A 13,825-nucleotide genomic window follows, 5' to 3' on the forward strand; every position below is an offset into this window, starting at 1 on the left:
GTTGTATGTTAGTTATTTTCTGTCCCACATGGCAAAAATATTGTAGCGAAGGCCCCACTTTTTATCTTCTGAAGCTGCCTGTCATATAATGCATACCTTTAACCTTTGTCCTAATTATTCCATTCTTCAAGCGGGCGAACGTATGCAGCCTTACCCTGTGTTAGCAACACAAAGAGACTGTTTCTTAATGACCCAGATTTGCATCGAGAACTGCATTGACTGCCATTTCACGATAAAAATAAGCGCAACTAGTTTTGTTTGCCATTTTACTATATGTCGAAAACACAAACTAATTTGTATTACCCATGATGCAAATTGTGTCAAGTATTGTATCCACGATTGCAAATTGTGGCATGGGATTTCGTTGTTGTGTTCAAATTAGCACTGTATCTGCATTCTGCCTATTATATAGTGTTTGTGTTATGGATGTGTGAGTACTTTTTTTTTTGTAGTATTAAGGAGTGTTGGAGTTCTCCTTCTATAACCAATTGGTTTTGGGAGGAAACCTTCTTGGGTTTATGAAAGTGGACACTCTCTCTCTACTCCGTGTGGGCGAGACCCAAGCCCAATGACAAAATTTAACATGGTATCAGAGCCCAAGGGTTCGATGAATTTTATTTGGACCCAAATTATGCCACTGGAGGAGGTCCTCGTTGATGGCTTGTTAATTACCACTCCAGTGCGCTCCCATGGTTTCGCGCTGGGTTGCTAAGTGACCTTACATTTGAGGGGGAGTGTTAAGAGCTCCATTACGTGATCTACTCCGTGCTCACATGTGACTGTCCCACATTGATAGAAGAGGAGAGAGTTTACTATTTTGTAAGGTTAAGGGGCTACTCCCTCTTTTGCCAATTGCTTATAGAGTGGAACCTCCTTGGCTTATGAAGTGGGTTGTCTCTCCTCCTTATGGCTTAACATGGTATTCCGGGTAGTGTTAAGAGCTTCATGGTTTAACATGGTATCCCGGGTTTGCCTGGCTTCCCATAAATCTAATTGAGACTTAGTGCCACCGGAGGAGGGCCTGCTCTTATAGGATTCCGAATCTCTGTTCCTACATTGATGATGGAGTAGAGACTTGCTTACTTTGTAAGGCTTAGAGGTTCTCCCCCAATTGCCAATTGGTTTTGGGATGAAACCTCCTTCGTCTTATGAAGTGGACTCTCTCTCTTCAGTGTGTGTGCGGCTGTTGCTGAGGCCCAATGACGAAATTTAATAAGCAGCAAATTTTATTTCTTTGTTCAGTTTTATTCTTTGTAATCTCATTGTTATTACCATTTTTTAGGTAAGAATGTCTACTGTTGAAGCATTAGGCCAAATGGTTGGTCTAATTAATAGGCAAGAGCTTAAGACAGCCTTACCTCGGCTTATTCCAATTATGCTTGACCTGTAAGCATTTCCTGTCTTTATTTTATCAATGATGTGTGATAAGCATCCACTCATTTTAATTGCTCCGTTATGTCGTCTTTTTATAACTTGGGTGCTTTTCATTACACTTTCATGTTACAGGGGATCATAGTAATTTGCAAGGTGAATGATGAACTTTTAGTGTCTCTCATTCGTCTTCTCGTTTTTGCATATCTATTAGGTACAAGAAAGATCAAGAAATAGCTTATGTTGCCACATGTAGCCTTCATCATCTTCTCACTGCCTCATTATTATCAGAAACTGGTCCGCCGTTACTTGATTTTGAGGTGAAATATCTTCATCCTCCATATTAAGAAACTGTTTTTATTTCAAATAGAATATAATGGTGGTATTTTATAGTTTATCAGTTGATTGATTTGATTCAATATCAGGAGTGTATATTATGTCCAGCTGGGGTAGTGTCAGATGTTCTTTCTGTTAGATGACTCATAATTTTCTTAATGATTCAAAATATCATTATCCCAGTTCGATACCACCTTGGTCATACCTCCTAGCCCTAATAATATGGAATTTGTCGAACTACTATTTCATCAATAAATTGTGAAGGAGTGATGGAAATTAGTGAAGGGCCCTAAAACAGAAAGAGAGAACAATTTTGGTTAAGGTTTCCATTTGGCATGGTGCCAAAGACTCATTACTCTTTAGTTTTGTGTTATGATGGAATAAAGCGAAATGGCTTACTAAAGTGGTTACGCTTCTTTCTATTGTGAAGTAGCATTCCTTTAATGCATTTCTCGAGGCAATTTTATTTTCATCTTGGGTCATTCTGAAACAACCTCTTTATGTCAAAATGATACTAAGACAAATGATATCTCTCCTGCAAGCATTTGTGTTCGAAGGAGTTATTCTAGGAAATATTATGAGCTGGTTGTTGGTCAATATTATATGGAAGAACTAGATTATTTTTTTGATGCCTTTTCGTTTGTACTACAACTAATAACCTTATGTCTGCAGGACCTCACTGTTATCCTGTCAACGCTTCTTCCAGTGGTGTTTATAAATAACGACACCAAAGAGCAGTCAAAGTTTTCGGTTGGGTTAAAGGTTCTGGCATTCTCCTTTTCTTGTTATTTCTGTACCGTCTAATTGATTCATTCATTTCCGCTTACTGACTCCAAGGCAGAAAAAATAATCTACTGAGTAAATAAATATGCTAGAATCCTCTTATTTCTGTAGCATCTCTATCCTCTACACCTGGATTTTCAAATAATCAAACTGCATAGATGACCCTATGATTATTACATAATAGCAAAACAGGTTTAATAGCAAAACAGGTTTTAGTGCAAAAAATGTTGCGAGGGTACTAATAGGTTCAAATATGAACATACTTGGGCGTGATATGCCTTTCTTTTGTGTTGTCTACCTGACAAGAGTGTTTCCTCTAGTGAATGGAATGTTAATAAAATGTTATCCTGTGGATGTTAGTTTGATTATTACTGGTAAATATCATAAACCCTTCTCTCAACTGAGCACATCCTCTGGTGCTACGTACATGAGAGCCTGAAGGTAATCTCTCTGGCTTTGGTTTTGTGCCTGTCAATTGTGATCTGTTGCCATGGCTTGGAATGATCAATTATGTTTATTATTTACGTGCTCCACTTCCCTCTCTATTTTGTTGCAATCACTAGCATGACTTTGCTCGATGTTGAATCACTTTTTTATTGCTCTGCGGCAGACGTACAATGAAATTCAGCATTGTTTTCTCACAATTGGAGTAGTGTACCCTGAAGATCTGTTTGTCTTTCTTTTAAATGTGAGTACTTCCCGTTTTATTTGACTGAGCTAGTTGGTCAAATGTCAAATTCTCTGTTGATTGAAGACATCATCTTTTTTCACCCTTCTTGATGATAATTTTCAATTTAATAGCTTCTGATGCTTTTTGGTCTTCAGAAATGTAGATTAAAGGAAGAAGCTTTGACATTTGGTGCCCTCTCTGTTTTGAAGCATTTGTTACCCAGGTCTCTTTGCTTTCTATATTTTATGTGATTATCAATTTGACTATGACTTCACATGTTTTTACTGTGTGTTCTTTTGAAGGTTATGTGAAGCATGGCATCACAAAATGCCTTTGCTTGTTGATGTTGTAAAAATGTTGTTGAATGAACAAAATGTAGGAGTTAGAAAGGCACTTTCAGAGGTTTGTTTATGACATGGTTATATTTTTCCGTAAGTTTGGAATATATGTTACTATTTTATCAACCCTGAGCTCTATTTGCAGCTCATTGTAGTAATGGCTTCACACTGCTATCTGGTTGGTCCTTCTGGTGAGTCGTTTGTCGAATATCTAGTACGGCATTGTTCTCTTCCTGACCAAGAAAAAGATCAGCTGGAGAGCTCTAAGGAAAGTCCAATGTTTAGCGGCTCTTATCTTCCCTTGTCTTCCAGAAGAGAGGTTTGATTCTTCGGCTAAAGGCGGAGCATCTTCCATTATTTTCATATTGTTTTTTGTTCATTTATTATGGATGGGTTGTTTATTCCCACACCCTAGTCACTTGGACACTTCACTTTTCTTGTCTCGCGTGTTGACACGATACTTCTTCATACACAACACTGTAGTTGGACTATTCATTTTAGACCAAAACATGAATTTTTCTCAGAAGATATACAACACACATGGTCTGCCAGGAATCTCTTAGTACTTGTGGTAAAGTTTCAGCTATTTTTATGCTTGAAGAGAGCATTTATTTTACTTTTTGTGGAATTGTAAGTATTTTGGAGAATGAGTGTGCCCATGAGGGAATAGACTAAAGGGAGGATAGATATAAAGTATCTACTGCATTGGATTTTTCCATTTTTTGCAAGTGAACTACTTGTCACTAAATTGAGGACTTCAGCAATAATAAATGGCATACACCTTGCCCTTGGTATCAGAGTGGTTCCATGATTGTTTTGTAGATGATGGATATGAACTGTCTGTTTCTCAATGTGTATTTTTTTGTGGTGTTTCATGTAAAAGCCAATTTAGTGACAAAACACACAGAGTATTTGTAGCACCCATGACAGCATGTGACCATAGAACCTTAGATGGGAGTGAAGTTAAAAAACAACCTTCTGCAAAAGGATGCAAATCTCGGAGATGGTCATGGTTTCATCATTCTTCACTGCGAGATAGTGGCTAATAACAAGAGGTCGTCTTTTTTACGTTAAGTTGATGAATCACAGACATTCTCTTTTCACGATTGAATACATGTTCTTTCTCCTATTCAAGACTTAAACATCACATAATTGAGGTGCTTAGTTATTAAAAATACGAGACATACATTTTGGCATTTTCCCAAGGTTGCTTTCTAGTAGATGGATACCAAATTATGAATTAGCTTCTGATTACTCGTGTGAGAGATGTAATAGTGTCTCTTCTTGAAGCGTTGGTCTAATTTTGTGTTCTTTTTGTCTATCAAATATTTTTGATATGTTCTGTATGCTTATCAGGTGAGAATCGGAATGGTGGGTATGATGGAATTGAGATCAACCTGCGAAAAAGGTCTCTTATTGTTGACAATCACTATCCCGGAGATGGAGGTTTGGTGGATTTTCTCTTCTTGTGTTTGAAGCATTGTTCATTTTTGCGGTTCTCCGTGATTTTTAAGTGACTACTATCTGGTCTTGAATAAAAAAAAAAGTGACTATTATCTGTTGATTCAACTGTAGCACATTTTGTGGCCATTTCTGTTGAAGATGATTGTTCCTCGAGACTTTACTGGTGCAATTGCCACGGTATATTTTCCTCATCACTCTCTTGTAACTTCCCCACTTACAATTGTTGATCTTACTCCAGCCATTTTTTTCTTCATTAGCAATTTAGCATGTTTGCTAGTTTAAGTTGTAGGTATCTGGTTCAACAAATGTTGAAATACACAAAACAATTAAAGTACACTGTACAATCTAAATATGCGCCTCACACCAAGTTTATCTGTCTCTGTTATTTGATCACAGTTCATGATTTTCAGACATTACATATGTTTGATTGGTTGCTTTTTTGAGTTGAATCTGTCATTTGGCTGTGTTAAAATCAATTGACTGTATAAGATTTTGTAATCTTCAGGTGTGTAGATGCATTTCAGAATTGTGCAGGAACAAATTGAGTAGCAACAGCATCATGCTTAGCGAGTGTAAATCTCGAAATGATATTCCAAATTCGGAGGTGTATATTCTTACCACGTGGATTGACAAATTTGATTTCCTCGCTCCCTTTTTGTCATGTGATTGACTTTTCTTATTTATTTGAGCTTCTATTTCCAGTTCCTCACAAGTGTTTGTTAGCCAACCCAAATTATTTAGGGACCAACGCATTTATGGCTTGTTACTGTTATACTGTTATTGTTGTTTGAATCGCTAAATCTCATATGCATGCACTCTGTGTTGTCACTGGTATACGACCACCAGGTGCTCTTTGCCAGATTAATTATATTATTGCATGATCCTCTTGGAAGGGACCGCCGTGCTACTTATATTCTTTCTGTAAGTATTTCCGAGTCCCTGTATATAAATTTTTATGCTACGTTTTTCCATACAAAAATGAAAGTGTTAAAAATTTAGTAATGCTTGAGACACTTTGCCCTCCTAGCTGAAAGATTTTAGAATGACCCTTCTTGAAATCATTGATGAAATTAGATACAAGTGAAATAAGCTACCTTCTGCCTAATATAACACAAAGGACACAATCTTTGGGATTGGCGTGGTTTCAACTTTCCATCCCAGTTCACTGCAAGACTGTGGCAAGCACCAGAGGCTTCTGCAATTTTTGAATTCCTTATACATGACTTCTTTCTGTAATTGTTTTGTTCTTTGTTGCCTGTGCCAATGTTTCGTTAAATTGTTTTTCGTGCATTTCCTTACCCTTATGTTTCCTTTGAACCTCTCTTATTACTATCCTTCAAACAGTTGTTCTCCACATTTTTATCTTTTCCTTCCGTTTTATCCACACTTATTATTTTTTTGATTTCAAATACTCGTCTTTCTTTTTCAGTCGTGTTTTTCCTTCCTTTTTCCTTAGTTTTCCCTCATGTTGACAATTTCTAGGGATGATATAAGGCTATGTTAACTTTGCTCTTAGCATTTTAGTGAGACCACACTGCAACATGGGATTATTGCTACTATACGTGAATAATGCTTCCAGAAAGTAAGATGCATAGATGATAAAAATATATTCTGCAAATTATAACACGAATAATAAATCTGTTATCCAATCTAAGTCCAGTAGTCTACAAGAGACAGTCTCTTGGGCTTATTGTCACATGACAGTGTAAATTCCACATGATAACTTACTTAAAATTCAAACCAGCACACCTCATCTTACGCCAGGACTTCTAAGGTAAAGTAAACCTTTGGCACCTCGGCTAGTCTTCAGTGTCTATGGTCTTTACCTTAATCTCTGAGGTAAAGTAAACCTTGTATATCTTCGCTATCTTTACCTATCTTATGTTATGCGATCTTTACCTATCTTATGCTATACGATCTTTACCTATCTTATGCTATGTTTATATAGTTACGACCTAGCATATGATCAAGCCTCATGTATGTGAAGTGCATCGAAATTATTGGTGCTTTAGCTTTATTATGATTTCAAGTTGCGGCGCCTCTTTGCTCATAGCTCGTAAGTCTTGACTATTTAGGTCGGATGTAACAAATTCAGGGATGCATATACATCCTCTTAAACTTATCTAATTATCTTTTATGGCAAATCTGGTCTTTTGCAAAACCATTTTATCTACATTGCGTGATATACTATTGTGGGACAAAAGAAAATGAGGAATTAATTTTTTCCATTTATTCATACTATTGTGGGACAAAAAAATCTGGAATTCGATTTTAAAACCTATAAGTTTACCTGGCTTTTATATTATGTTTCACACCCCTTTTGTTTTTCAATTTTTCTTTTCTATTTTTTCGCATTTTGAGGTGTGCGTTCACCCATGGACAGTTCTAAAGGATGATTCATGTCAGCCGACCCCAAATCATTTTGGGATTAAGGCTCTGATGTTGTTGTATTCATATTTCAGGTCCTTAATTTCTTGGCACCCCTCTTTCCGAAGAATGTCAGTTTATTTTGGCAAGATGAGGTATAATTATTATGATATTGTTGTGATTATTCAAGACTTAGTAATTGTTAAACTGCGGGAGCTTGAATACAAGATTAAAATTATAATGTTCTCATGTAGAGTATGAAATAATCCCTTAATCATATACACTGTCAGTGGTCCTCAAGGTTCGGACAATTGTATGTAGAGATTAACACTTAAGCTTTTAGAGAGTTAATCTGCCATGACCTGTGAACAGTGAGATTCACCAATGGGGATCAGATGGACCATGATGAATGGAGGATGTCATGACTATCTAGTGTAAGGAACACAAGGGAGAGTTTGAAGGAACCCAAGTGAGGGGGATAGTGTTGTGTGTCTTTTATGTGTTCAAGTGTCCCAAATGGAACATAATAAGACAAGAAGCGAGAGTGGTTTATATGTGTGGTTGTTCCTCATCCCTCAGCTCATGCTTCCGTTTTTGGATGGATTCCAACTCTTATGAACTGCGCAACCACAGGTTTATGGCCCACTGTAAGCGGTTCGCGTAAATTTCACTGTCTCATCATAAACACCATGTTCGTTTTAGGAACATATGAAAGTACAAGGTTAAGGCTGCATGCGTCCGACCCCCTTCACGAGTTTAGCCCGCCTAAGATGAAGGCTTTTGAGGCATTTTTGTTGTGGTGTCGTATCATGTTTCACTTATAGTCATACTCTTCGTTTTTTTAATATTTGTTTGGTGCTCGTTGATTTTCAGCACAAATATTGTTCTTATGAGAAGATTGATAAGACTAAATTTAGCTTGCCTTGAAGTTCTAGTTACTCTTTATAATTTTAAAACTCAAGTAGCTGTTCCGATTTTCATCAGTTTGTCCATATATACATTATAATGGGAGCACTATCTTAAATCATATGCTACATGTTATCTCAGAAACCACTGTCCACTTCAGAAATAAATGTCCTTGGAAAGTAACTTTTGTCAGCTCAGTGGTTCTCTTCTATTTTACTATTTTAGTGACTGACTTACAGTTGCGATTGCATAGGCTGGAAAATTTAACTTTGACTCTCATCTCTGAAAGCTGTAGATACCAAAAATGAAGGCTTATGTTAGCGATACAGAAGACTTGAAGCAGGATCCGTCATGCCGGGAAACCTGGGACGACATGATAGTTAGTGTAAGTGAAACTAGTATGCTTATTAGAGTGTTGTTACTGGAGTTGTGTAATCATCAATTATGAATTCTGTTCCTAGTCTACATAGAGTCCCCATCTTCCAAAGCTCTGAACATGAGTTTTTCTCGATGCGACATCTTCACACTTCAGCGTTGATTACTTTAAACTGCATTTTGTCTTTCTCAGAGCATTGCGAATGTTCTTTTTTTGAGATTATAGCTTTGCGTGATATATTTGTTTGGTGAGTGCATTACTGAGATTAATTACTGGTACCAGTAGGCAGTTCTTTTCTGCTCTTGTGTTTATGCTTGGTTTTGAAAGTTAAGTAAAAAATATTGGGTGATAGTGTCCCGATAATGTTTTTACTTGGTAGTTTCTTGCAGAAACACTGGATGTGAGCCAGGATGCGGATTGGATAATCATTCTGGGAGACACTTTTGCTAAACAGTATGATCTCTATACTTCTGACGATGAGCATTCTGCACTGCTCCACCGGTAAATGCCTTAGGGTTTTCCCCCCTTATTTGGAACTTAATTTTTTTGGTGTCTTAGAATTAACGTTAGATAGTGTGGGATGTTTCCTTTCTGAATTTATCTGATCATTCGGAAGAGGATGCATTGCAGGCTTCTGAGGTTCTAGGTAGAGTCTCTAGCCGGTTAGCTTGGTGAAATGGTGATGATATCTTGTATCTGGTAGATGATATATCTTACTCTCTTCTAAGAATCTTAGAGTTTCTTAGAATGGATTGGGGGTTAGAGGCGTGTACTTTCTTCTCCATCTCTCTATACTTACTAACACACACATGCATACCCACAGTTTGCCCATAATACTTTTTTTTTAACTGCTTTCAAGCTGTTAAAAAATGTGTATCATTTTGGGAAAATTTTTAACGTATTTAAAAATTTGTACTCATTATTGCCAATAGATATTAACAATTTGGGAACTCCTCCCTCTTTAGTTAGATCTTCTTGGTTACAAATAATTTCGAGGTTTTCGATGATCATTGCTAATTTCATTTGCAGGTGTCTGGGTGTCCTGCTTCAGAAAGTTGTTGACAAGGTCTATGTTCGTGATAAAATTGACTTGATGTACAAACAGGCAGATATTGCAGTTCCAACTAACAGGGTTGGCTTGGCAAAGGGTATGGGATTGGTAAGTCATTTGTTTTTATGTTTCATTTATTGCCTGACTTCCATTTCCCTACGTTGTGTTAATGATTTTGGAGATAGCCACTTTGCTACCATTGATCTCTCTAACCCCTGCAGTTGCGGTAATTTAATGGGGTAGTTGTTGCTGTTAGAGTGGTTTATGTGTTTATTTTCTTACTTGAGACTATTTCCCAGGTAGCAGCATCACACTTGGACATGATCTTGGAGAAGCTGAAAGAGATTCTTGACAATGTTGGTCAGAGTATATTTCAGAGGTTTATCTGGTTCTTTTATTTTTATTTTTATTTTCTAATCTATCAGCTATGCTTCCTAGAACTCCTGCCTGCATAGATGGTGTGGTGTGTCAATCATGGTATAATCATTCTTTTTGCAAAATGTGACCTATTGTCTCGAACCTTCTATGATATGCAAACATTAAACACAGATAATCTAAGCAGAATTCTATATCGGCTGCGGTTTAATTACTAGAAGATTCTTATTCACTGTTGTGGCGCAAGACTAATAAACTTTCATAGTATTCTATCCTATCTATGATATTCAGGTAATGGACACATGATACACTAATACTGCTTTATTCACTCTTAACAATCGAGGATAAGACAATATCTTCCCTTCAAGAAAAAGTAGCCTGTCTGATATAGAGTTAATTAGATAGACATGATATTTGTATCTCCTTTCACTCCCTCGTGTGTCACAAGAATGACATAAACCCATTTGTTATGAACCTTCGATGTCATGGATCGTAAGCCGTCTGTTACAAATTGTTGCCATACAGATCAGGGCTTTTCTGCTAAATTTTTTTGTCATGCCCTCATACTTTCCTGGCAAACCCTGTGAATGGCCCTTTCTCGCAAATGCTGTGAATCATACATTGAGTGTTCCATGAACTGATGGAATGTTTTGTGATATTAAACATTATTGTCTATTTTCGCTGTATTTTTTATTCAATGCACGAGTCTGATTATGTCGAGATATTCAAATGCAATATAGTTAGTAACTTTTTTTTTTAATTGTTTCAGGCTAATTTCTTACTTCAGCGATAGATCTCGAGTGGAAAATTCAGACGATATACATGCTGCTCTAGCTCTGATGTACGGATATGCCGCAAAATATGCGCCCTCCAGTGTAATTGAGGCTCGAATAGATGCTCTTGTGGTATGTAACCTAACACTGTGCAAATTGGAAGGATTAACCACTCTTTTATTCCCTTACTTTCCTGGGGCAGTAAAAATCAGGTTGATCATCGGTTTGTCACCAGTGCTTTTATATCTTTTAGCATTAAGAAGTCTCTTTGGAAATTAGGGTTATATAACCCATTAGCTATGCTTCTGAATGGTGCAATGATCTCACACTCTTTCTTGTTTTACTTGTACACGGTGCAACTGTATCGTCAAAAAATAGAATTAGAAAATAGAAACATTCTTAATTCAAGTTGGCAAGACTTTGGCCTCATGAGCTGTAGAGTCTATAGGAGATATCAGCTATATTTACCTCATTCCACTAACTGGAAGAATGCTTTTTAAGGCTGATTTGGGCATAAATATATACTGGGTAATGTCTTTCAGATTTTCAGCTCTATTTTTCTGTCGTTGTAAGAGTTCTTCTGTTGTTTTCAGGGAACAAATATGCTGTCACGGCTTCTTCATGTACATCAGCCCGTTGCAAGGCAAGCTGTTATTACAGCCATTGATTTACTAGGTAAGTATGTAGTGGCTGTTCCCTGAGCAGGTGTAGTTGTGTGTTAGTTTGTGGTCACTTCCTCCATCCGATTTATACTTAAGATTTAGTGATGAAATACCTTGAGCTTAGAATTTATTACTATTTGTCCCTATTTAAATATAGTGTTAATTAGGAGCAGTATAGAAAGTCGACCATTTAATTTATACTAGATTTAAGGGGCCAATTATTATGGGGTGGACCAAAAACGATATGGGGTCAATTCCCCATTCATGGTTTAATCTGCTCAACATTCATGGCTTAATACATTCATGGTTTATTTAGCATCCCTGGCTATTGACTAGACTGACACTATACTTTTGGCTGACATGTAAATTAAATGGGATTTTTCATAGCTAGAGGCCTTTTCAGATCTAGAATTACTACTACGATGTCTCTCTCTCACTATTATTATTATTTTTTTGAAGTTATATATGTGTATGTATTCTCAATTAAAGACACTAAGGGGGCACCACCTTTGATACAATAAGACACCAAAGGGGTGACACCCATATAGAAAACGAAAGGAAGAAGATTATGCTCACAAACTATCACTTGTAGTCTTATATAGGGTATATATATACTTCCATGATCCTAAGAAATTCAAAAGGTTAAGGATATTGCAAACTGTACAACTCACAAGCTAATAGCATGATTCGCTCTGTTCATGATCAAAATAACACTCTTTTGGTTAACAAAATGGTTGTTTTCAATTGACCCTCACCAAAAATGGTATGACTATCTTCAATTTATCAACAAATGAAGCATATAGGATTTCAACTTTCTAGAGTTTTGATTTAATCCATTAATAATTTATATCTCATAGCCATTTGGTAAAATATATGGTTATGTAGTCAGATTTTTACGCAGAAGTCACAATTTTGATGATTCTCGTGCATTTGTAATTCGTAATTTGGGTGCTTGTTATTTTTGCTTCTACCTTTCTTTTGTAAATGGGTGACAAGTCACCCCCTTCATGTCCTTTCTACAGACTCTGTTTATTTCCTTTAAAAGGTTGACTGGTTCTAGAATGATCTGAACAGTGTGTCTTCTGCCCTGATGTTTCTGCTATAATATTTACTTCTCTTGCGAAGGCGACTTATTTTTAGCCTTGTTTCTCCTTCAGGTAAGGCTGTCATCCGAGCTGGAGAGAATGGAACACCTTTTCCTTTAAAAAGAAGAGATCAATTGCTCGACTACATTTTGACCTTGATGGGTCATGACAATGATGATGGCTTTATTAACAGCAGTGTAGAGTTTCTGCAGACAGAGGTCGGTCTTATTTGTGCTGTTTGATTTACTATTTGTTGTGCAGAGCTTCCAAAGAGGCTTATGCACCAAACAATGTGTTTATTCTATCTAGGGGAGGGAAGGGAGGTTGAATGAATGAAAGTATGTTCCCCGCCTTGAAGCGACGATGGGAGAACCATTTTCAACTTCATGAAATAGTTTTAATTTGATGTGTTATATCCGAAATCCCAAAGAAGAATGAATATTTTACTCATTCGAATATGGACATGGCTGTCCTTTATATCCCCCCCCCCCCCCGGGAAAAAAAAAACCACCACCAGTCATTGGGCATTTGGGCTTCCTGCATATCCAAATGGTACAAAGTACGAGAAAAGTAAAAATACAAGGGTATAACTGGAATAATACATAATACAACTTGCAAGTGAATGAGTCTAAATATGGGGGACGCATATGTTTTAAGTGAGGGTGTTTTGGTCGTTTTAAGGGTCATTACTTTCCTAAAGAGGAAATGTATGGAATCAAAATTAATGGACCAAAAAGGAATATGTATGAAATCCAAATGAATGGAGGGAGTAACTAATTAGGCTGTAATTCAGGCCCTTGCTCTAAGTGCTTGCACAACACTGGTGTCAGTTGAGCCGAGATTGACTATGGAAACAAGAAACCACGTTATGAAGGTATGATATCTAATGTCCTGCATCATTATTTGCTAGTCATTGTAATTTTGATAATGAGGTCTCCATCTTTCCAAATTTTTCAGGCAGTCCTGGGGTTTTTTGCTTTACCAAGTGAACCATCTGACGTTGTCAACCTACTCATAGACAATCTCATCAATCTTTTATGTGCAATCTTACTTACAAGGTATTGACAGTTGATGATTTTATTTTGCTAATCTTCACTCTTTTTGTGAGAAACTCGGAGCAATGGTGCTTAGTTTTGTATATTTTGTCTGTTATCATTGTTTGGGTGCATTTACTACACAGTTAGTATATATTGTGTCACAAATTGTATTCACTTGTAGGTTGAGTTGTGCTATATGTGCATTTGTTATGCAGTTTTGTTTGAGTCAAT

General features: G+C 36.8%; 1 protein-coding gene across 2 annotated transcripts in view; it reads left to right on the forward strand.

Annotated features, from left to right (window-relative positions):
* Positions 1 to 13,825, forward strand: part of LOC141592400 (protein SHOOT GRAVITROPISM 6) — a 36,868-nt gene that overhangs the window by 7,250 nt on the left and 15,793 nt on the right. For both annotated transcript variants that reach the window (XM_074413037.1, XM_074413038.1), the window contains exons 10-30: positions 1,283 to 1,386; positions 1,586 to 1,691; positions 2,380 to 2,469; positions 3,101 to 3,178; positions 3,316 to 3,383; positions 3,463 to 3,562; positions 3,644 to 3,817; positions 4,855 to 4,944; positions 5,074 to 5,139; positions 5,468 to 5,566; positions 5,809 to 5,883; positions 7,425 to 7,484; positions 8,531 to 8,620; positions 8,991 to 9,112; positions 9,641 to 9,770; positions 9,962 to 10,041; positions 10,807 to 10,942; positions 11,404 to 11,485; positions 12,630 to 12,775; positions 13,351 to 13,431; positions 13,515 to 13,615. In XM_074413037.1, the coding sequence (XP_074269138.1) occupies positions 1,283 to 1,386; positions 1,586 to 1,691; positions 2,380 to 2,469; positions 3,101 to 3,178; positions 3,316 to 3,383; positions 3,463 to 3,562; positions 3,644 to 3,817; positions 4,855 to 4,944; positions 5,074 to 5,139; positions 5,468 to 5,566; positions 5,809 to 5,883; positions 7,425 to 7,484; positions 8,531 to 8,620; positions 8,991 to 9,112; positions 9,641 to 9,770; positions 9,962 to 10,041; positions 10,807 to 10,942; positions 11,404 to 11,485; positions 12,630 to 12,775; positions 13,351 to 13,431; positions 13,515 to 13,615 (2,078 nt within the window). The remainder of the gene's footprint in view (positions 1 to 1,282; positions 1,387 to 1,585; positions 1,692 to 2,379; positions 2,470 to 3,100; positions 3,179 to 3,315; positions 3,384 to 3,462; positions 3,563 to 3,643; positions 3,818 to 4,854; positions 4,945 to 5,073; positions 5,140 to 5,467; positions 5,567 to 5,808; positions 5,884 to 7,424; positions 7,485 to 8,530; positions 8,621 to 8,990; positions 9,113 to 9,640; positions 9,771 to 9,961; positions 10,042 to 10,806; positions 10,943 to 11,403; positions 11,486 to 12,629; positions 12,776 to 13,350; positions 13,432 to 13,514; positions 13,616 to 13,825) is intronic.

The sequence above is a fragment of the Silene latifolia genome, chromosome 7 (genome assembly GCF_048544455.1).
Source record: "Silene latifolia isolate original U9 population chromosome 7, ASM4854445v1, whole genome shotgun sequence".
Taxonomy (NCBI): Eukaryota; Viridiplantae; Streptophyta; class Magnoliopsida; order Caryophyllales; family Caryophyllaceae; genus Silene; species Silene latifolia.